The sequence below is a fragment of the Molothrus ater genome, chromosome 19, assembly GCF_012460135.2.
Source record: "Molothrus ater isolate BHLD 08-10-18 breed brown headed cowbird chromosome 19, BPBGC_Mater_1.1, whole genome shotgun sequence".
NCBI lineage: Eukaryota > Metazoa > Chordata > Aves > Passeriformes > Icteridae > Molothrus > Molothrus ater.
In genome coordinates, this window is record NC_050496.2 from 6,401,047 (window position 1) to 6,423,837 (window position 22,791).

General features: G+C 42.7%; 3 protein-coding genes across 12 annotated transcripts in view; 2 read left to right on the forward strand and 1 right to left on the reverse strand.

Moving 5' to 3' along the window:
* Window positions 1-5,421: 5,421 nt before the first annotated feature.
* Window positions 5,422-9,423, forward strand: LOC118693837 (nucleoside diphosphate kinase-like). The gene is made up of 5 exons (XM_036394714.2): window positions 5,422-5,712; window positions 6,206-6,338; window positions 6,872-6,973; window positions 7,637-7,749; window positions 8,083-9,423. The coding sequence occupies exons 2-5, from the start codon at window positions 6,210-6,212 to the stop codon at window positions 8,198-8,200; spliced, it is 462 nt and encodes a 153-aa protein (XP_036250607.1). The 5' UTR covers window positions 5,422-5,712; window positions 6,206-6,209; the 3' UTR covers window positions 8,201-9,423.
* A 449-nt stretch (window positions 9,424-9,872) lies between these two features.
* LOC118693838 (nucleoside diphosphate kinase) lies at window positions 9,873-13,013 on the forward strand. The gene is made up of 6 exons (XM_036394715.2): window positions 9,873-9,890; window positions 10,305-10,573; window positions 10,768-10,900; window positions 11,431-11,532; window positions 12,225-12,337; window positions 12,777-13,013. The coding sequence occupies exons 1-6, from the start codon at window positions 9,873-9,875 to the stop codon at window positions 12,892-12,894; spliced, it is 753 nt and encodes a 250-aa protein (XP_036250608.2). The 3' UTR covers window positions 12,895-13,013.
* Window positions 13,014-13,442: 429 nt separating this feature from the next.
* The window catches only part of MBTD1 (mbt domain containing 1), a 35,472-nt gene continuing 26,123 nt past the window's right edge, over window positions 13,443-22,791 (reverse strand). For 8 of the 10 annotated variants that reach the window (XM_036394706.2, XM_036394704.2, XM_036394709.2 and 5 more), the window contains one exon: window positions 13,443-17,339. In XM_036394706.2, coding sequence (XP_036250599.1) covers window positions 17,221-17,339 — 119 coding nt within the window. In that variant the 3' untranslated portion in view covers window positions 13,443-17,220. The remainder of the gene's footprint in view (window positions 17,340-22,791) is intronic. The other 2 variants (XR_004981329.2, XR_004981328.2) reach the window with 2 other exon arrangements.

The window sequence follows — 22,791 nt, forward strand, 5'->3', positions numbered from 1 at the left end:
CAGTAAACCACATTACGCAGTGCTGGGTATAGATGCCTCTTAAACAGCTCCGGTGTGGTGATTTCAACCCCTGACCACACAAACAGTAAAAGAAAAAAAAAATCAAATATTTAATCTGAATCTCCCCTATCTCAGCTTAAGGCCATTTTCTTTGGTCTTGTCTCTGCAGGCACAGCAGAAGAGCCCCATCCCCACCTCACCACATGCTCCTGTCAGTAGTTCTAGAGAGCTGTGAGGTCACCCCTGAGCCTCCTCTTCTCGAGACTAAACAAATCCAGCATCATAAGACATATTTTCTAGCCCCTTTATAAGCCTTGTTCCTCTTCTCTGGACACGCTCCAGCCCCTCAATATCCTTTTTAAAGTGAGTGGCCCAAAACTGAACACAACAGTGCCAAGAACAGAGGGACAATCACTTCCCTGGTGCTGCTGGCCACGCTATTCCTGATACAGGCCTAGATACCCCAGGTCACCGGAGTGAATATCAAAGCCCTGGTGCTGTTGGTGGAGCCTCTGGGGCCCCCTGACAGCAGAAGGTTTGGTCCCTTTAGACCCTTACTGTGGGGCCACAGCCCCACAACCCTACTGGAGCTCCCCAACCTGGTCCTTGAGCAAAGACAACCCCACAGACTGGTTTGTCTTTGCTCAAGGCAGAATTAATCCAAACAGTTTTTCCCAGCATACCTCTGATGTGTACATGAGGTACATGTACAAGAGAGGTACATCTCGTGTACATGGTGGGAAATAGGTAGGGAAAAGGTATCCACTGGAACCTTATGTCCATCTGTTGTTCGCAAGGGTTCAGATTGGGCAGGGCCTGCCTGGTTAGTGGAACCTCTGGTATTAACTAACCATGTGGCCTTTGCTAAATGCAGCTCCCAATATTTGAAAGTCCCCCCGCCCAGTGCCTTCAAGGTGGTTTTAAGCAGTCTGTTGCACTGATCAACTTTCCCAGCAGCTGGTGCATGATAGGAATATGGTACCCTCACTCAATGCCATGTTCCCTAGCCCAGGTGTTGATAAGGCTGTCCTTGAAATTAGTCCTGTTGTTGGACTCAAGCCTCTTGGGGATAGCATGCCTCCAAAAGACCTGCTTTTAAGACCCAGGATAGTGTTTGGAGCAGTAGCATGAGGCACAGGGTAGGTTTCCAACCATCCAGTGGTGGCCTCTACCATTGTGAGCACATAGCGCTTGCCTTGGCGGGTTTGAGGCAGTGCAATGTAATTGATCTGCCAGGCCTCCCCATACTTATATTTGGACCACCGTCCACCATACCAACAGGGGCTTCACTCGCTTGGCCTGTTTGATCACAGCGCACATCTCACAATCACTGACAACCTGACAGATGCTGTCCATGGTTGGATCCACCCCTTGGTTTCATGCCCACTTATAGGTGGCATCTCTGCTCTGATAGCCTGAGGCATCATGGGCTTATCGAGGTAGGAAAAACTCTCCCTTATGTTGCCAGTCCAAATCTATCTACAACATCTCTATTTTTGCAGCCTGATCTACCTGGTTTGTTGTTTTGCTTCTCCTTGTTAGCCCAACTCTCGGTGACATGGGCATCCACATAGCAGACTTTCCTAGGTAGCTTCTCTACCAGAGCGGCAATGTCTTGCCATTCATCAGCAGCCCAGATAGGTCTTCCTCTATGCTGCCAGTTGTCCCTACAACAAGGGAACCGTTAGTGAAAAGAGCGTAGCGTGTTTCTTCTTGTGGCAGTTGGTTGTATGGTGGAGCTTCCTCAGCATGGGTCACCTGTTCCTGCTCCTCTTTGTCAGTCAGACCAAAATTTTCCTCTGTGGGCCAATTTGTATTTATTTCCAAGATCCCAGGGCTATTCAAGTTTCTAATACGGGCACACTGTGTAATGAGGACAATCCATTTGCTTCATGTGGTGTCAGTGGTGTGGTGGGTAGAAGGAACCTTTCCTTTAAACATCCACCCTAGTACTGGTAGTCGGGATGCCAGGAGGAGTTGTGCTTCTGAGGCACCTTGGACTTCTTCATAGGCTGCCAGGATTTCCTTCTTTGTGGGTTGTAGTTGGCTTCAGACCCTCTGTAACCTCAGCTCTAGAATCCCAGTGGTCAACTTCGAGTCTCCCCAGGCACCTTCTGCCAAAGGCTCCAGGACAGACCATAGTTCCCAGCTGCAGAATAGAGCACATTCTTCACCTCTGGTCCTGTCCTGACTGGGCCAAGGGCAACTGCATGAGCGATTTCCTGCTTGATCTGGGTGAAGGCTTGTTGCTGTTCAAGACCCCAGTGGAAAGTGTTCTTGCGAGTGACTAGGTACAGAGGGCTCATAATCTGGCTGTACTCAGGGATGTGCATTCTCCAAAAGCATTCCTATGGCACCTAGGAAAGCTTTCATTTCCTTCTTGCTGGCTGGGGGAGAGACATCACTGTGATCTTATTGATGACCTCAGTGGGTATCTGATGCCATCCATCTTGCCACTCCATTCCCAGGAACTGGGTCTCTTGGGCAGGTCCCTTGACTTTACTCTTTTTGATAGAAAAGCTGGCTTCCAGCAGAATCTGAATTATTTTCTCTCTTTTCACAAATACTTCTGCTGCTGTGTTCCACCATGCAGTGATGTCGTCGATATACTGCAGATGTTCTAGAGCCTCACCCTTTTCCAGTGCAGCCTGGATCAGTCCATGGCAGATGGTGGGGCTGTGTTTCCACCCCTGGGGCAGTTGGCTCTAGGTGTACTGCACACCCCTCCAGGTGAAAGCAAACTGAGGCCTGCAGTCTGTTGCCAGAGGAATGGAATAAAATGTGTTGGCAATGTCAATAGTGGGGTACCACTTTGCTGCCTTGGACCCCAGCTCATACTGGAGTTCCAGCATGTCCGGCACAGCAGTGCTCAGCAGTAGAGTAACTTCATTCAAGGCATGATAGTCCACATTCAATCTCCATTCTCTGTTAGGCTTGTGCACAGGCCAAGTGGGACTGTTGAAGGGTGAGTGGGCCTTACTGACCATCCCTTGGCTCTCCAGCTCACAGATCATCTTGTGCGATGGCATCTCAATTCATCCAAAACTGCTAGCGGTGTGCTGTTGAGGTTGCAACTGGGACGTGTTGTTCCTCCACCTTTAGGAGTCCAGGTGCAGAAGGACTCTGTCACAATCCAGGCAAGGTGTTCAATTGCTTAATGTCCTCTGCCTCCACAGCAGCTATTCCAAAAGCCCACCTTAATCCTTTGGGTCTTTTTAATAGCCACTCCAGAGGAAATCTATGCCCAGAATACAAGTGATCTCTGGACCAGTCACAATAGGATGTTTCTGCCACTACTTCCCAGTCGGGTTCACTTCAACTTCCAACAGGGTCAACTGCTGCAACCCCCCTGTCACCTCAGCACTAGAAACAGCTTCTGCCCCCACATGTCCCAATGGGATTAACGTGCAATGTGCTCCAGTATCAACCAAAGCTTCATATTTCTGTGGTTCTGATGTGCCAGGCCATTGGATCCACACAGCCCAAAAGATACAATTCTCCCATGCCTCTACCTCTGGTAGGAGCCCCCCCACACCAAGTAAATTGATTTGCAATTTACCAGGGAAGAAAATCAGCCCTTGGATCACTCTGGATTTAGAAAAGTTTAACTGTCACTTTACCTAGAGGAAGAAATTTTATGTAAAAGCTTAATTCTATTCTGGTTTATACCTTAAAGCACAACAGAAATCAAGATAAAGACTGATGAATAATAGCAGCACTCAGCTAACTGAAGAGTAGGATACCCTGGAGCAACAAAGCATGTCAGAGTGAGGACTCTGGTTACAAGGAGCAAGAGGGACACAGCACAAATTATGAGTTTTGATGAGAACCCCTAATATTCCGGGTGGTACAGACAGAGGCTGTGAGCTGAGACCAGTGTAAAACTGGGGCCAAACCAGCAAAGCTGGAGCTGTGTTAAATTCTCCTGAAGTCTGGAGACATTCACAGTCAGTCCTTTGTCTCAGGCCTGTTTTAAAAATCTTTACTGGGTTTAAGTAATGTGGAAATGGTTTGAGCTCAACAGTTACACTTAGTTCACTCACTGACAACTTTGAAGGTGTTTACTTCTCTCCCATGATCAGTCTATCTTTTTGAAATTATTTGTCTAGACTCTCTACTTCTTCACATTTTAGAAAAACATGTAATTTCTAATGTTATTAAGTGATCTTGGTAAAATTTGCAATCAGCAAAATCTCATTTATACAGTAACAACTTGCTCTGCTAATCATGGATTAATCTCATAAGTGGCAGAGTTGACCCTTATTTAATGAGGTTAAAAGACTTGGCACCGATCACAGAACAGACCTATGGAAAAGCTGGAAGTCATGCTTGCCCACCCAAGGGCAAGTCCTAAGCTTTAATCATTAAATGATGTAGATTTAACAAGACTGTAAATAGATGTCCTATTGCTGCTTTAAACTTGATATTTTTATAAACATCCTGTTTCTAGAGACCTTTCTTCTTTTTTTATGTATTATTTTGCCATAGTGAAGATTACAACATTAGAGTTTGTTTAAGTAGTATGAAACATCTTGAATAAATGTGTATCAAAGCAAGAGAACAAATTGGATTGGCATTGTCAGGAGACTACTCAGAAACTCTAATTTCAAAATAACCTCAAGGAGGACTTGCTAGAATGTATGACACTGATTTTTTAAATATCATCTGTTAAATCAGAGCTCTTGGAAACTGTGATGGAAAAGGACCCTGAATACAAGAAAACAGGTTGGTTGAATAGATGCTTAGGTCAGATCTGGAGTCTCCCACCAGAACTAAAAGTACCACATAGATGTGTGATGGACTGTAGTGAAGAGAAGGGATCCCAAGTAAGGAAATCCATGTTATCAAAAAGCTGAACTTTTCCCTATCAAGCAGCCAAGTCCTGCCCAGAGGGAAGCAAAATCTTCATTGTTTTGCTTTCAAGAACAGCCAAGAAGTGGAGCCCAGGAAGTCCACCTCAGTTTGGAAGCAAAAACAGGACAAGCATGGGTTTCCATCCAGATGCTTTATCCTCAATTCTCTTCAAGGCAATAAAATGCTCAAGGCAAAGCAGCTCATTGTTAGGTAAGCTGTTGAAGGGTCTTTTGACTCAAAGAGCTAATATAGTATAACCAGAAAAAAAAAACCAAACAAAATTAATTACCTCATTTAAAGAGGAAATACAAGCAGACCAGTATGATAAGGAGATTTTTATTAAAATAACGTTATGTGCCTTTTGTTAAATAAAAACCGGGATCCAGCAGGCAAGACTAAAATGCTGGAAGGGCTGAGCCCGGCATTCCTGCTCTGAGGGAAGAGGCATTGGGTGGGTGCGGATGTTACCCGGGCGGGGGATCGGGGACAGGGATCGATCCCGAATTCCGCCCCTCGGGAACGGGGCTGTGGGCGGTAACGGCGCCCTGTACGGGCGGGAGGCCGCCCTGTCGCCACGGCAACCGCTGTGCGGGGCCGAGGGGGTGGGGCACGGCTAAACCGGGTGAGAACCCGCGGTGACACGTCTTGACACAGCCACCGGCGCGGGACACGGGCTGCCAGACCCACCGGGGAAACAGCGGGGGACGCGGGCTGTGGGAGACGCCCAGGGAACAGCGGAGTATTCGGGCTCCGACACTCACAGAGGTCATCAGCGGGGGACACTGTTTGCCACAGCCACCGGGCCACCAGCGAGGGACAAGGCTTCAAGATTTGCCAGAGCCACTGGGCCACCAGCGGGTAAGCCGGGTTGCGGGGCAGCGGGAAGAGTCCCTCTGTCCCCGGGCAGTGTCACCGCACCCCCCACGCGGAGCCTCCCCGCAGCCCCTGCATCCCTCACCTGCCCACTCAGGTGTGCTCCAGCATGGGGCTCAGAGCCCCTCTGGTCCTGCTGGTTTCCAGGTGAAAACTCTGTGTGTGTACTAATTTATTAATTTATTGCACGGCACTGGAAGATGGATCTGTGGTGATCATTACCTTCCTTTCTGCTCAGTTTTTCTGATTTCAGTATTTGCTGATTGTTCCTACACTTAGCACCTTTCCACTGCTTCAAACTCACTCCTGCGGCACTTGGGAAAACCTGTGTGCTGTCACTGGTTTGGCCAAGCATTGGAGACCATGGACTACTGACCCTCAGATGCAGCAAATCTAATTACACTTAGAGCAGACAGGGCTGGGATGAACTGGGATCTCACAGTCCTGGAATAACAAATTTTATTCCCTCCCTCCTCAGGATCATGGCTGCCATTGAGGAGCGCACCTTCATTGCCATCAAGCCTGATGGGGTCCAGAGGGGGCTGGTGGGGGAGATCATCAAACGCTTTGAGAAGAAAGGATTCAAACTGGTAGCCATGAAATTAATACATGTAAGCTCTGCTCAATTGCTGTGTCTACCTTTTAATATCAGTTGTAGCCTTCAAGTACAGCAGCATGCTATAACAACAAATGTGGCCTCTGTAACATTTAAAACTGAAATTTTGAGAAGTCGTACTTGGGATGTTTTTGGACAAGTTCCAATTCCCAGCTCTGGCTAAATGCTTTAGACATGCTAAGCACACTAATTTTAGTAACCTGATGCCCTTAGTCTGAAGAGAATATTCTTTCAGGTGCCTCCTATGCCAAATAAATAAATGTCTTTGAGTATCTTTTACAAATCCCAGGTCACATAAACTGCCTGCATGGACAACAAAAACTTTTCTAAGTTTAGTTGTGGTTAAAGCAAACAGTTCAAATTCATATAGACCAAAAGTACTCCTAGGAAGGTGCTAGAAATACTGAATTTTAAAGTGCATGCAAGTTTCAGGATTACCAATGCTCTGTGGTTTATCTCTGTGATTTCACTATGCTCTTAAGCTATTATTGTAAGCTTTTGTCTCTGTCTGTCTGGTTTTTAACCCAGGCCTCTGAGGACCTTCTGAGGGAACACTACATCGACCTCAAGGACCGGCCATTCTACGATGGCCTGGTGCAGTACATGCACTCGGGACCTGTTGTAGCCATGGTGAGTTCCTGTCGAGGAACACCACACCGCTTGATTGTCTTCCCTGCAATGAGATTGTGTCACCTGTTGAATTCCAGTTTATTTTTTAAAGGATTTTAAAATCTGGATTCAAATACTGTGATTAGGAAGATGTGCTGTTAACTATTTTTCTTTAATCTTTTCTCATAATCTTTCTCTCCTTTGAGTCAGTTTTTTGAGGAAGAGGGCAGGGGCAAAAAGGAATCACAACCAGGACCTTGAGAAACAGTAAACCTGCACAAAAGCCTCACTCTGAAATGCCGTGTAGTAAGCAAGCTGGAAAAGGATAGTGGAACATTTTAACTTTAGTTCTCCTTTTCTCCTTGATAATGTATTTGTAAAACAGTTGAGGCCTAGCTCTCCCATGAGCAAACAGCTCTGTGAGACTGTTTGACATACTGAGATGGAAAATGGTTCTCTCCCCACCCTTTGTGAGGAGAGGGATTGTACAGAAGGGCAGAAGGGGACCATGTGAGCAGATGCTTCAAGAATCTGACAGAAGAATTGGAGATAAATTTGTCTCACTGTGACAAATATTCAGATGGTGATTTGTGCCATGATGGATAGCCCTGTGTTCTTGTGGATGGTATAATTTATCTGCTGCTAAAATTTAATAATCTGAAAGGATTTTTTTTTTTCTTTAAGGTGTGGGAAGGTCTTAATGTGATTAAGACTGGAAGAATCATGCTGGGGGAAACCAATCCATTCGATTCCAAGCCTGGCACTATTCGTGGGGACTTCTGTGTCCAAGTTGGAAAGTAAATTTTAAAACATTTGGTATCACCCAAAAGCACTAAATGCCAAGTGTTATGTCATCATATCTACAGGAACTGTGCTCCATCCTTCTCTGTTTTACACATGGAGCTGCCATTCCCTGTGCCCATGACATATTAGTATCTAAGGATAGGGATCAAGTCATGGTTGTCCTCATTGACATAAATGAGGAGCAAAGCTGGCACTGCCTATGCTGTGTCTTTTCCTACTTTACTGTTATTTAAAGCTTCTGTCCATAGTGGGAATCGCTTCAAAACAAGAAGCTCACTTTACTTTAAGAATTCCTTTTCTCTTTTATTCACCTTTTCTTTTCCTAGGAACATCATTCATGGCAGTGATTCTGTGGAAAGTGCTGAGACAGAGATCAATTTATGGTTCACTCCTGAAGAACTGGTTGATTACAGAAGCTGTACCCATGAGTGGATCTATGATTAACACCCAGCCTGGATCTTCTGATATTCCCATGTCCATGAGCAGCTGCTAGCCTCTAGCTATTCAAAAGAATTCCCTGGTAGAAACCTCAGAAAACAGTGAAATTGCTCTGTTGTGGATGTCAGGGTCAGTGCTTGCTGCTTCTTTGATTTAAAAGTTGTCAAGTTATAGATGGAATTGCACATTTTAAAAGCTGAAACTGAGAGATATGAGATGAAAATGCAGAATAGATAACATATATTTTTCTGAAGCATTTTATAGTCATAGAGGGTATTTTGGTAAACACTAAAAAAAATGGGTAAAAATTTATTTGGTAAATAAATATGCAAATGGCTCAGAGTCAGATGTTAACTTTGCTAAAACATTACAGGACAACTGATAGTGTGTAAATGCATTGATAATATGCCCAAATGCTGAGGATTTACTTAATATTAAGTCAAGTGTGTCCCCATTCCTAAAATGGCTACAGAAAAACAAGCTAATTTCTCTCCCCAGAACATGCTGTGCCCATAAAGAGCTCAACCCTGGCTAAAATGACAACTGGCCTCCACACTGACACTGTTTCAACTCACTCTTTTTTCCTTCCACATGGGATTTAGGTAGTATTTTAAGGACAGATTAACCAGCCAGGCTTGATGAAATGTTCTTTTATGTGAAAAGAAGATTAATGTGAGAATGGATGAGGGAGATTCTACCTTTAGCCACTTCAGTGCAGCAGCTCTCTGACATTGCACAGAGCAATAAGTGGTGTTTGCTTTGCTGGCTGAACAGCTGGTAATTTAGCTGTGTTCTCATTAGTGTAGTTTCCTCAGTAGCTGGAACTTCAAAGCAAATGGTCCTTGGATAAGTTGTTTTAGAACTGACTTCATCACTATTGTTTTGTATTTATTTAATGATGTAAAGAAGTAGAGTCATAATAATGCAGAAGGCGTTTCAGTTTCAACAGCAAAAGTTGTACTGGATGAGGAACTTGGGATTGATATTATGTATTTATTTCTCTGCAACATTTTATTCACTAAGAGCAAGAGTTTCATAGAATCAGTTGCTCAAGCTCCACTATTTTTTCCCCCAGAGTGAGTACTTGTATCTGAATACTGAACTATGCAGTGAATGTTGAATGGAAGGCTTATGATACCTTATGGTGATATCGAGCTCCTAAAAAGAGATGGCACAAAATAAAACAATCTTTGCTGTTTCTTAAGTGAAATAAAATGCAATCTTAAATATTTTGTCTTTAATTAATGAGTATTAGGAAGTGGAACAAATTGTCTAACTATGAAGCTGTAGGTGAGGCTGTGAGCCCCTCTTCTGAAACTATTCAGTGTTATAGAAGATAAATCATTCGGTTAAAAGAAGTTGGAGGAAAGGGAATACGTGACAAACCTGAGCATGAGATGAGTGGTCTCCAGTTTAATCTTTGCTTGAAAGGTTACTTGAGACGTCTCAATTCTACAAAATAGAGAATTGTGCTTTATCTGGAGGTGTTTGGGTTGTCAGGAAGCTGCTGATTAGTGTTTCTAATATGATGTGACTGGGAAGAGGTGGAAGCCAGCAATCCTGCACGGCTGAGGTACCTGAGCAGGTCCAGTGTGAAACCACTAACTGACCCTGTGAAGACACTAACTGGCCCCTCAATAAGAGACAGTGCAAGGACTGCAGAGGTTATTTCATTGATATGCCAGCTGCAGTGATGGTGTGTGATTATAACTTGCTCAGGCAAAGGTGCTTATCAACTAGGAAAGGGCCAAGCAGTAAACATCATAAAAAGTAACAACACACTCCCTGCTTCATGTTGTGACACGCGTTCAGGGACTGTGAGGTTTTGACACTTGGCAGCTTCATCTTCCCAATGAAATTATCAATAATGTTCCTGTGTTATGGGTTCCACATCACTTTTCTGTGATAAATATGCTTTTAAAGAGCTGTAGCCGTGCTGTGCAGTGCAGCCTGGTTGGCAGGACCAACCCTCAGGCCGCGGGGATACCTGAAAGCAGCCAACCCAGCAAAAAATTAGTAAAAATTTATTTAGTTGTGTTAAACATCCGCCGTCGTTTCAGCGCCTTAAAGGCTTAAGCCACAGTTGCTGCGTCTGTAAATAACCCTCGAGGCGGCGGAGGCGACAGGTGCGGCCAGGCCTGGCCAAGAGCCACCCCTCGATCCCTGGGCCCGGAAGCGGCCGCTCTCCTGTCTAGTCCCACCTCATCCCGGCCCGGCCTGGTTCCGCTTGGCGCTGGCGATCCCGCCCCCGAAGCGCCGCCGGCCCGGCGGCTCCTCCTCTGCGCGGGGCGGGGGATCTGCGGCGTGCACGCCTCCTCCTGCGCCTCTTCCTCCGGCGGCAGTAGTGCGGAGGGAATCGGTGGCGGCAGCTCCGGATAGGTGAGTCCGGGCTGGGTCGGGCCCCGCGCTCCAGGGGCATGGGGGGTGCAGGCGGAGGGGCCCGGCGGGGCTGGGCCGGGCTCGGTGGGGCCGGGGGGACATTCCGCGGCGGTGCCGCGTGGCAGGGCGGTACCGCCATGGCCGTCGCCGACCTTGAGGCCGCGCGTCCCCTCACGCCGCGCTCCCGCCCGCAGCACCATGGCGGGGAACGGCGAGCGCACCTTCATCGCCATCAAGCCCGACGGCGTCCAGCGCGGGCTGGTCGGGGAGATTATCAAGCGGTTCGAGCAAAAAGGGTTCCGGCTCGTAGCCATGAAGTTCGTACACGTGAGTGCCCACGCCTTGCCCCCCAGCCCTGTCCGTGCCCTGCCCGAGAAGGGCCCATCACACCCACACCGAGAATCTCCCCTTGCGGCTTCTCCTGGGGCAGAACTGGGATCAAATGGCGGATGTGCTGGAGCGCGCGTCAGGCCCTTCTTCCTCCCCGGCACACGGCTTCTACCCTTTCCAAAACCAGCGAATTTTGCTTCAGAGGTTTAATGCAGCCCGATTGAGAGGTGGAATGGCGTAGGCTGAAAGGTTGTGTTGGGTAACATCACCCCGGGACCCCGTACTCTGCTTATTGCAGAGGCTCACTGCCGTGCAAAGAAATCATATTGACAATTCCCAGCACAGCCACAAAGAATTCCTTTAATATTATAGCAGGAGCTCCCACTGATACACACAATAGCACTGCAGCATTGTTGGTAACATTAATTGTGAATCTAATCACTAACGCCATAGTCTTACACCTGTAACACCTTTTGTTCAATGACATGCAGAAAATGATATTTAAAGTTAAATCTGTCCTTTTGAAGGCCTCTGAAGACCTTCTCAAACAACATTACATTGACCTGAAGGACCGCCCCTTCTTCCCTGGCTTGGTTAAATACATGAACTCTGGACCTGTTGTAGCCATGGTAAGTGACTTCATTTTAGTTTAAGATTACTTTCTTGAATATATTTTTCTTGCTCTATAAATTATTAAGACTATTCAGAGATAGTGCTGCAGAAATATTTTTTTAAACTACCTTGTTCTGATAGTGGCAAATGAAAAACTTAAGACAGTGAAATTACTATACAGTAAGAAAAGCGCACACATAAAATGGGTATTAAAATGCCCAATGTATAAATGTATAAAGCAAAATTCCTGAAAGCAAATCTTCTGCACCAAAAAATCTGTTTTGGGCAAAAAAAGGTCAGGCACTCTGACACAAAACTTCTGTGTCATTAATTTTTACATTCCTCCCAAAACAAGGTACTTGCTCTAGTAGCATCTCCTGGTGTGATAATGATGGAGAACACACAGCAGGGTGTCTCTGTTCCACCACAACACAAAAGGTTGGGAGTTCACTTTGTACATTAACTCTGAGGCTTGGTAAAGTATCTCCTTCACTGCAGTAACAAGGTTGATAGTCCTTTTTACAATTACTTCCAGTTCATATGTTTTTTTCCCCTGTCACCTTTACAAGCCCAAGACATAATCTAGGCAAGATTAATATCTTTAATGGTAGAACCTTTGTTTCTTTGCAACGTATGGTGGAGCAAAGCTGAACTGTCAGTATTTTGCATAAGCATGGCTTAATAGAATTTTTGTGTTTTTTATCTTAAGGTATGGGAAGGACTCAATGTGGTTAAAACTGGGAGAGTAATGCTGGGGGAAACCAACCCTGCAGACTCCAAGCCTGGCACCATCCGTGGTGATTTCTGCATTCAAGTGGGAAGGTTTGTACCCAGTCTGTTAATTGATAATAACAACTCAACTCCTACTCACTGTTTACCTGCCAACACAAAAACTGTTGGCAGTCTTCTATTCTGGAAAGACAAAATTGGTGGTAGAGACCTTAGTCTGATTGTATTTTATTTGCAGGTCACAGTGCATACCTGCTACATAGGAAAGTGGTACAAAGCTGACTTTGTTTGCAGTCCAGCTCTTCCCCAAAGCAGCATGTAAGCTCAGGCAGGGGCTGTTGCAGAACAGTAGCTCTAGAGTGACCCTGATAGGCATAATTAGCTCTTGGAGGGGTGGGGTGTTGAAACACTCTACCTGAAATAACAGCAGTAGTCTCCCCACTCTAGATGCTTCATCCACATTTTTGCAAACTGAGAACAAGGCTGCTGGAGGTGTATTTTTATAGGGATCAATGTTTGTCTCCTTCCACAGGAACATCATCCATGGCAGCGACTCTGTGGAGAGTGCACAGAAGGAGATCAACCTGTGGTTCAAACCTGCAGAGCTCATTGACTTCAAGCCCTGTGCACACGACTGGATCTATGAGTGATGGGTTCCCACAGTGATTTGTGCCTTCCAACACCTCATCTCATTCCAGCTGCTGCCCTGGGAGCAACCACAGTTATCTTAGTGCTGAAAGTGACTGTCAAATAAATGGGTGTGAACTAATTCCTTGTGGTGCATTCACTTACAACAGACCCCCTGTTCAAATACTCATAAAAGTCATTTTAATCATTCAGAAGCCACTGACGTGTGACCCTGGCAGAGCTGTTGGACTCAAGCAGCAGCAAATTTGCAGAGGGAGAGCTGAAGTGAGGCTGGAGCTACTTCCAACACTGCTAGAGGAAAAAAGGGATACCACAAAATTTTCCTCCTTACACAAATATTAATACTAAATGAAATGAGACTGAGTGCAAAGCTTGCTCTCTGAAATGCTTATTAAATTCACCTTCTCTTATCAAATCCCTTACCTTGTGCTCAGGGCCCCAACACGATTTGTCGTCACACCAACGTACTTAAAATACTCAGATTATTACAGATTGTGGGTATTTTTAATAAGGTTAAGAGTGTAAGCAAAACAATCACTATTCAGAAAAAGACTTTTTATCATTTTTATTTTGTGTAAAAAAGGCAAATTTAGTGAATTATTTTCATCTTGTACACAAAGTTATGATTTTAATGCTTTTCACATCCATGCTGAAAATCCGCAGTCTTGTAAAAATGAAAGTAACATTAATTTTTCCAAAAGCATTTTTTCACTGAGTTATGTACATTGCATGAGAAAGCTTTAAATACTCCCTCACTGACCACACAAATTACCAAGAAAATAAAAGATTAAATTTGTACAGATATTGATCTATATATCAAATACATACAGAAATTATGTAAAAACCCATTTGTTTATTCTTGATTCTTGCCCCAACATTTTCCCAGGGGCCAAAGCTGATGTCTTTTTTGTATAAATGGCTGTGGCTTTTCATTTTAAATATGAAAAAAAATCAAAAGGAAGAAAAAATCAGCTGAAATCACAGTTTTTTAAAATCCCTTCCCAATAAAGGATTGTTACCAAATGTATTAGCACCATCATACAAAGATTGGGGGAGGGTATTCACATCACAGAAAACAATAAAAAACCCAAAACAAACACTGAAACCCGTGTTAGCATCCATAGAACAAGGAATCAGTAACTGCTGTAGCTTTCCTCAGATGCAGCAAGGAACAGGTTAAAGAGTTCTACTGAAAATAATGTAATAATCAAAGATCAGCAGAGAGATCTGGAACAAGGACAGCAGCCAAGTCAGGGACAGGGCTTCGGCTGCCTCATGGTCAGAAAAACCTGCTGTGCCCAATGCCAGCATTAGTCCGACCCCATTGAAGGTTTTAGGTGTCCAACATTTGCTGCTTCCTCAGGCAGGTACCACAGCTTGAAAGCCATGAGAAACATCCCAGAGCCACAGGAATGCTTTGCAAAGCCAGGGAGCTGCCACAGGGACACCCCTCAGGTTCTCTGGGGACCACATCCCTGGTAGCACCTTGCTCAGGTTTTCCCTGAGCTGCTCCTCAGCAAGTGAATTCCAGCAGCTCCTTCCGTGGTTTGCTTAGCACAGATGTCACTGTACTTGACAATTACACAACTGAGGCATATTATGAACCCAGAGACACAAAAGGCGTTTCACCGACTGCTGAAGTCACACAGGTACCTGAGAACATAGACCACCTCACAGACTTTAGTGTTTGATGAATAACAGAATATTATAAAGACTGACAGACTTTAGGACAGATTCTTGTAATTCTCCCAACACAGGAAGTGTGTTAAGGACTAATTTTCCCTCTTGACATTTGAAGACCGACTCTGAAATCAGGGATGAGCCGGGGCAATACTCAGTTTAGTGACCGGGCAATGCACCTCACTCATTAACTAGCCCAACCCTCTCTCTACATTATGACACTCTAATTAATGCAACAGTTTTTCTACTGAAGTCAGAAGCTGTTGATGAGAGAAGAAAGCAAGACTGTGAGAACCTTGTTCCAGCTGATGGGACAACCTGCAAATTGTTGCATTAAAAAAAAAAAAAATCAATAGTGCTATACTTACCAAATGAAATCAATGCTTGCAGAGCTGGATTTTACAGCAGATTAAATTGAGAACACAGGAAAACAAGAAAGGCTCAAACTGTCACTACAATGGTCTTTAATCCTAGTTCTCCAATCTAGGCTGTTGTCTATTTTGATGTTCAAAATAAACATCATGGGTGGGTCAGAATCTGAGATAAGCTATTTGAAGACTACCAGGTCCAACAAAGTCCTTTTTATGGCTATTTTAGGGAGCTAAAATGCCTTTACCACCTGAAGTTATAGATTCTTGTAATCAGATTAACAGATTCTGTCAATAGAAGAAGCTGTTGTTAAAAACAGGTCGTAATTTAAGAAATTTTACCAGTAAGGGAGGAAAGAATTCCAGACATTCCTACATTATACAGCACATGCTTTACTTCCTGTAGTAAATACAAAACTTTACATAATTAACCCCCCTTGCATAGAATGAGGTAAACCTGTGTATATCACCAATACTATGTACCCAAAGTTGGAGCAATATGTTAGAAAATAATCAAATTGCTGGTTTTCAACTTTCTATGCACTTTTTTTTTTTAAGCTCAAACAACAATATACAAAAAATGGTCTCCCGGGGCTCTGTGTGTTGATATCCTTAAAACATTTCTTAGGCTGTAGGATACAGATGTTAATAATTTTTGATCAATTTTTTTTTTAAGCCGTAATTTCTGGTCAAGAGTCAGATGATCATTGTACTGCTCTGAAGGGGACCTGTGAAGACCCAGAAGCACTTACAGAACTTATAATTCCTGAGAGTTTAGTTAATGAACCTTACCGGTAAAAGCTAAAGCTCTTGATGCACATTCTTCCAGTCACAGCTCTGCAGGGCTGATCAACCACCTCACTCATCAACTCCATTTACAAAAATGTACAAAAGTTTAAAATATGGAAAGATAAAATCCAAATAATTAAAAGCTCCTGCAAAAATACTTTGTGCTTAAATGCTCATCATTTTCACCCTTTTATGTGACTTTTGCCTTGTAAAAATCTGGAAGTTGACCAGTTGGGGGGCAATGGGATGCTTGACATGAGACAAGAATTCCAGGCAATAGGCAAATCCAGTTTCTGAATTATAGACTAAAACCATGTGATTCTGATACTGTTCTCAACTCCTGTGTTACACTATTGCAGCAAGACATGAATATTGCAGGTTATGCAGGACTGAACTAATTTTTAATCCACAATGTAGGGCTCCTTTCAGGTCACCTGAAACCATGTGGCACATCATCTGAATGATCACAGATAAATATTTAAGATGGTAAAGAAACACTTAGGGCTTTCTTAATGGGGGAAAAAAAAATCACAAGAATACTCACAAGTTCCTTCCCACTACCAAGGGAATCCTTAGTGACTGTCCATCTAAGCTGCTTCTTCAGTCAAAATTCAGAGCTACAACTAATCTTCCAATCACAGAATTTTCTGAAGTTCCAGTTTGGTATAGGGCTCTGTAAACATTTGCTGAAGCATTCCAAGACTACAGACATTCATATACAGACAAGAACTTTATAGATCCAATCCAATGCCCACTGCAGTCGGCGGAGACAAGGCTACTGATATTAATGGGCACTGAATCAGCCCCTAAAAAATGTTAAAAAAACAAAAACCTTATATAAAAAAGGGTATTTTAAACTAAATAAAAACATCTTGAAAATGTAAAATCTTCCTCAGGCGATGGCTCCGTTGCACTTGGGGCTACTCACTGAGTAGAGCTTTACAGGACTGTCTTCCGTATATAATTTATGCCTTTAAATCGGGGCTTTAAAGCCTTATTTTCACAATTAAAAAAACAGAGACGTGACCAGTGCAGTTCACAAGAGTCTAACAGTCTCCCAACTTGTACCAAAAAGGTTCATTTGTTATGACAGTTCATTTGTATTTGCAACTGTATCTTCCTCCAACTGCTTCCCACAATCATGCTAAATAAACTTTAATCTTACAAAAAGACTAGAATTTCAGTTCTTGTTAACAATGCACAATAAATCCGAACTTGAAAATATTACAAAATTCTTTCAAAAGCTTCAAATACAACACAAAAGCGTCCTTTGTTTTTGTTTTTAATAAATTGAAAAATCTTTTTCACTAAAATAGTTTCCACGCCCTTCCAAAAAATTCTGAACTGAGTCTAATTAATCTACATTTAGCAAAGTGCCCCAGGCACAGTCACCTGAACTGCACCATCCAAGTGGGAACAGAATCAGTCAAGTCTTGATGAAAGGTTCTTTTCCTATCACCGATGCTGTGCCCCTCACTCCTGGGAGCTGCCTCAGGGTTCCTGTTTGATGTAATAGCTGGCGGAGCCATTGCTTTCCTGGTCAGACGTTCCCTGCAGGAAGCTGTACTCCTCTCCATCCAGCAACTCCTCCTTCAGCTGTAATGAAGTCACTACAAATCAAAAATTCACATTAAACATCTATATAACTTAAAATGACTTAATATTATTGATATTGGGAGCACCCCAGATTCCCCATTTTCTTATATGGTGCATTTTAGCAATGCTTTAATGCTCAGGATCCCACAGAGAACAGACACACTGTGAGCGCAGATGGAACCGTAAGTTGTACTCTAATACTAAGAGATTTAAAATTACTTACAATAATATGTTCTCTACCAGATTTTCTCAAGAACTGAGTATTTTAAACCACTTTAACTTTTAAACCACTTTGCTTCCTATTTAGTCATTATGCAAGTGAAAATGAGATTGGAAATGGCCAACAGTTATCCTACAATTCAAATTACTTCACAAACAGTTATTGCAAGCAGTCTATGTGAGACAACAAAACATATTAGCAAAGATTTCTCAATCCATCAAAAAAAATTTAAGATCCCAGAAGGTAAGTTTCATTAAAACAAAACTATTTTCATACTTTTAATCTTCCCTTCTTTTCTCAAAATTAAATAGAAATGAGATTAAGAGAAAGATATGAATAGCAATGTCACAATTACTTTTCCGCTTTCACTAACAAATAGAGATGATTATCAAAATATGAGCACAATGAAAAGAACACTGAAAACAAAACATGTAAACATTCATTAAAGGTGCAGTAGCCACATTAAAGGGTTGATTATACAGAAATAAATTATTCTCTATGACCAAATGAATGAGAAAAGTATCAAAGTTTATAACTATTCAATATATAGTTTATATACCTTGTCAATGTCTCTTGAAATGCAAAAATATGCAGTGAAAAGAAAACACCCCAACCCAGAACCTGCTGCTACTGATAGCCCTGCAGTAATTTATAAGCTGTTTGATTATTCTTATATAAACATTCTATGCTGAAACAAGCTCTTGAGCTAAATAAAAATAAAATTTGAAAATTAAGATAGTAGAAGATGTCAAAAGCTGCTGCAGCATAATGGAAGCCCTCCTCATCTTTCTTTAATAGAATCCTCCTCCCACCTACAGAACTCACGATACCTTCCTTATTTTTTTCTCCCAAATACTTTTCCCTGCATCATGCCCAACTCTGTCCAAGATTCCTGATCTCTGGGGGAGCAACAACATACTGTTTAAATAATAAGACACACAACTGGCTACTTGACTATGCTGCAATGCCTCAGGCAAAGGCTATACAGAGGTCAGGGATACAAACCAACCCACCATGCATGTCGTTTCCCTTCTCTCCCCTGAGCAGGAAGCTCCTGCAGGTACAGGAGTAACAGCAGTTGCCATGATTTGTATTGCCTCTGGCTCATTTGAACCAAAGTCTTAACACTTAGATATTTAATGATATCTTACTTCATTTGTTTATGTTATACAGCTTTTAGCTACAATCCTCCATTAGAAGAGCTTAGTTACAGCTGCGCACCAAACTGCTTGAAAGAAGAAAAAGGAAAACTAATTTAAATCGTCCAACTAAACGGAAAGGAATGCAGATTGGGGAAGGTACTTCCTTTTTACATCGTCTCAGTGATTTGCCAGGACACAGAGACACACTGTCTGATGCTATGACATTCAAACCTCCCAAAACCAATACAAATAGAGCAATACGCTCCACAGTTGGGTGAATCTCTGGGAACAGTCTCTTCTTCTGCAAGACTGGCTGTACGTCCTTTTTAAAAATGAAGCAGTCCAACAGGTGAATTTTAGTGCTCAAGAGATCATTTCAGACTGAAAGATGCAAAGTACTCAAAGCACCAGGCATTTGCTAGAGAGCAAAACCACATCGTACAAACCAAGGTGAAGAGCTGAACCTTTCTCCTGTGCTCGCGATGATACAAAAGGGGAAAGAATTGGCTTTGAACCCTTACTGAGATCTCCCATGGACAAGAAGTTTCAGAACAGATGCTGTTTTGTTACTAATCTTCCACTGATTCCATTCAAAGCCATGCAAAACATCCCCTGCACTGTGTCTGCATATGTCCTACAGCTACTGCAATATCTGGCAGAATGATGCTGAGGATATGCATATAGTTAATGAGTTCTGGCCAATCTCAAACGTGCTTTAATTGATTAGATGGTATCAACGTGATGCCTCCTTCCCAGAGACTGAAAAGGTATGGTCTTGCTGGTTTCAATCTATATCTATCTATCTATCTATCTATATACATATATATATATCTTTGGACAATGACAAGGCTAACCACACCACAAACAAAATTAATTTTGTTGAGCCTTAGCAAAATTCAGTGTTGAAAAGTTCCCCTCAATCATAATCCCCTCAACTGATCACTGAGTATCAGAAAACAAGGAACACAGGTGTTTCATAGGAACTGTGAGATCTCATGATACAGAAATTCAGACTGTGTATGTCTTTGCACTAAGGAAATGCAATGCAGATGTAGATTTAGCACAAAAGAACATTTGGGCAGAAATAGATGCTCCAGAACACTCTCCTGTAAGCAAGGCTTCTCTTTGGCACCAAAGGCTGTTAAACATGGCATGTACACATCAGCAGGAACATGAAGTGAAACTAAAGAGTTCCTTCAGAAGTGTTGAGAGGTGTGCAGAACAGAGTAAGGTTTTCCTCAGGGTCTAAAGGTGGCATTTGGGTTCCTTTTTTCCCAGTCTCTTAATGGATAACACATGGACAAGAGAAACTGCTCTGGATGTATTCCAGTCAGTAGAGGGTGCTGACAGGGCAGCCTGCGCAGCCTAAGACAAGATTAAGGGAGTAATCAAGCAAATCTGAAGCTAAATCTATCAACCTGGCAACTGTCCTGCAGGGAGAACATCATCCAGTCTGTCTGACAGCTCCTATTGCTAAAATATATTTGTTAGCAATAATTTGCTGCATTACATTGCCAGAGATATGAGGAAAAGGGAAGAGAAAAACTACCAGACGCTTGAAGTGCATTTGTATAATGGATGATTGATTACATTATGTAAACTATACTTAAAGAAGTTCAAAATTTTAATCGACTTCAATATTACCAATTAATTTTTAAGAGTTTTTCTCTGCTCACTCATATAGATGCACAATTACACTGCTTCAAATATATTTTCTTAGTAATCCACAAAATTTCAAATAACATATTCCAAAGATATTTTCCCAAATAACTGCCTTTTTCTGATACAAAGACAAAATTTTTTATTTACAGCATATGGTTATTTTCTCTGCAAAGGATAATACACAATAATGACCTACTTACATCCAATAGTCCCAGATCCACATTACCATTCAGTTTTACAGGGTGCATTTTTTGTATCTTACCAATTCGCAGAGCCCCTCCGGGATTCTCAGTAACCCATACTACATCCTTCTTTCTCTGAAATTCTAAACCAGCTGCAACCACCTTCTGCTACGATTAATTCACTAACATGGTGCATCAGCAAGAATGAAAAGCTCTCTAGCAGAAAAAATTAAACCAACTGAAATTCAAAGGAAAAAAAAGGGAAAAAAGAAAGATTGGATGAGTCAGCACATGACACCCTGGACCTTAGCCTCCCACTCTGCAGTGAAACACTGCTGTGACCAGTTACCTGTTTGGAGGCTGGGATTGAACTCCTGGCTATTCCTGGGAGGCTGGAAAGCCTCAGGGGCTGTCTGTGCTGGAAGGGCTCAGTATGGAGGAGGAATCAACTCATCATCTCCAGAGAAGCTCCTCCACACCTCACCTGCCATGGGTGGCCTGGACATACTGACAGGTTTCTTTCCAACAGGTATCTTCCTCTCTAAACATCAAGTCAAACTAAAAGAAATGCTCAAGTTAAACTGCATCAGGCAACTCTGACTGTTCACTGAGAAATGGCTCTGATTGATATTCACCCATTCTCAAAAACCAGGGCCTGTACAATGGCACCATTTAGTTATTACTGGGAATATTGCTCTCAACAGCCACATTGTAGTCCCTGAATTCTACAGGCTATGGGTAGGACTTCAAGGGCATCGCTTAATACCATGACCCAATTATTTCATGCTCTATCAATGAAACACAAATGCTGTGAATTACTTCTGCTGCAGTTACATTGCAGAGTCACACACACTCCTCTGACTGGACACCCAAGATACCTGGCTCAGTTTCAGGCTGCAGTTGTTTCAGTGTGTGTGCCTAAGAGACAGAAGGATGCTTCTGGGGAAATAATCCTCTCCAAAGTTTATCACCGCTAAAAATACACGCTCTTAATTCCCTTAGAATGGTATTTACCATTTTACCCATAAATACAAGTAACTATTTTACTGCATAGCAAAAAAACTTCTAAAATGCCCTCAAATTATTAAACACTGCATTCACGAAAAAGTGTTATTAAAACATTTCCCACACAAATTACCATGTTTCTCCTTTATCTCTAAGATGCTCCTATTCTGTGCTCAAGGCATGCTCTCTGAGGGTACAAGATCTGTATTGAGGGTACAAGATCTGTATTGAGGGTACAAGATCTGTATTGAGGGTACAAGATCTGTAGCACAAATCCATGCTTTCAGCTACATCAAAACTGTGGCTGCTGATCCTTCAGTCCTATCAGCACTGTCAGACAGCCCTGAAAAGGTAACTGATTATGCATATTCTAAAGATACCACCCTGCTTAAATATTCTTCTTATAAGACAACTTCAGGATAGCCTTATAGAGAGATTAATGAGGCAGAACGGTGTCTACAGAATTCCAACCTTGAAAATCTAGAGGTCAGATTATCATTTCAGTAACCTTATTCTGATATACACACCCAAGAGGAAGCAGACAATACCAGCAAATATTGCACCCTTCATTATTAATTGTCCCAGCATGCTGGCATGTTACTTTTCAAGAAGTCACCTGCATAGCCTTCTGAGCAGCAGGCACCCAGCACAAAACCATACTCACTGAAACAGTGTCAGAAAGGGAATTGGGGGAGATTCTCAAGTATCCCCAAAAACATTCCCGAAGTGTTTATGATGCAATCAGTTCTGCTTCCCAATGAACATGTGCACTCCCAGTGCCCCCAGGAAGGAGGGGACACTGTAGCAGAAATCTGCATCGTTACACACAGCACAAAATGGCTCAATGAAATCCATGACATCCTGGGCTGTGTTGTGAGCACGTGAGAAAAATGTGTTGAAATAACCCTGCTCTGCTAAAACTAACCTAATTTAAGACACAGAGGTTTTGTAAATCATCTGTGGTGACTTTACATGGTACCATAAAAACATCATGGCTACATTATATGGTTTTGTGACTGAAATAATTTACAAAATAACTCTGCATTTTATTTACAAGTCCTGAACAAGAAAAAGCTTCAGAAGACAGTTTTTGTGTTATTTCTGATGACTCAGCACTTCCGTTGCCATAACTTATTTAGGAAAAACCCATATACGAGGCAGCTGGCTCTAACTGTTCATGATGTCATTCTCTCATCTTCTGGTGTTAAGATTTCTTAGAATTGAGCAAACAGTCCAGAACACAATCAGAAGTTTT

What these genes read in the sequence shown, in the direction of transcription:
- LOC118693837 (XM_036394714.2), top strand. Translation starts at nt 6,210, where the DNA reads ATGGCTGCCATTGAGGAGCGCACCTTCATTGCCATCAAGCCTGATGGG. An exon ending in TAGCCATGAAATTAATACAT is followed by an intron (nt 6,339 to 6,871) that starts GTAAGCTCTGCT and finishes TTTTTAACCCAG; the next exon opens with GCCTCTGAGGACCTTCTGAG. An exon ending in CGGGACCTGTTGTAGCCATG is followed by an intron (nt 6,974 to 7,636) that starts GTGAGTTCCTGT and finishes TTTTTCTTTAAG; the next exon opens with GTGTGGGAAGGTCTTAATGT.
- LOC118693838 (XM_036394715.2), top strand. An exon ending in CTGGACCTGTTGTAGCCATG is followed by an intron (nt 11,533 to 12,224) that starts GTAAGTGACTTC and finishes TTTTATCTTAAG; the next exon opens with GTATGGGAAGGACTCAATGT. An exon ending in TTCTGCATTCAAGTGGGAAG is followed by an intron (nt 12,338 to 12,776) that starts GTTTGTACCCAG and finishes CTCCTTCCACAG; the next exon opens with GAACATCATCCATGGCAGCG.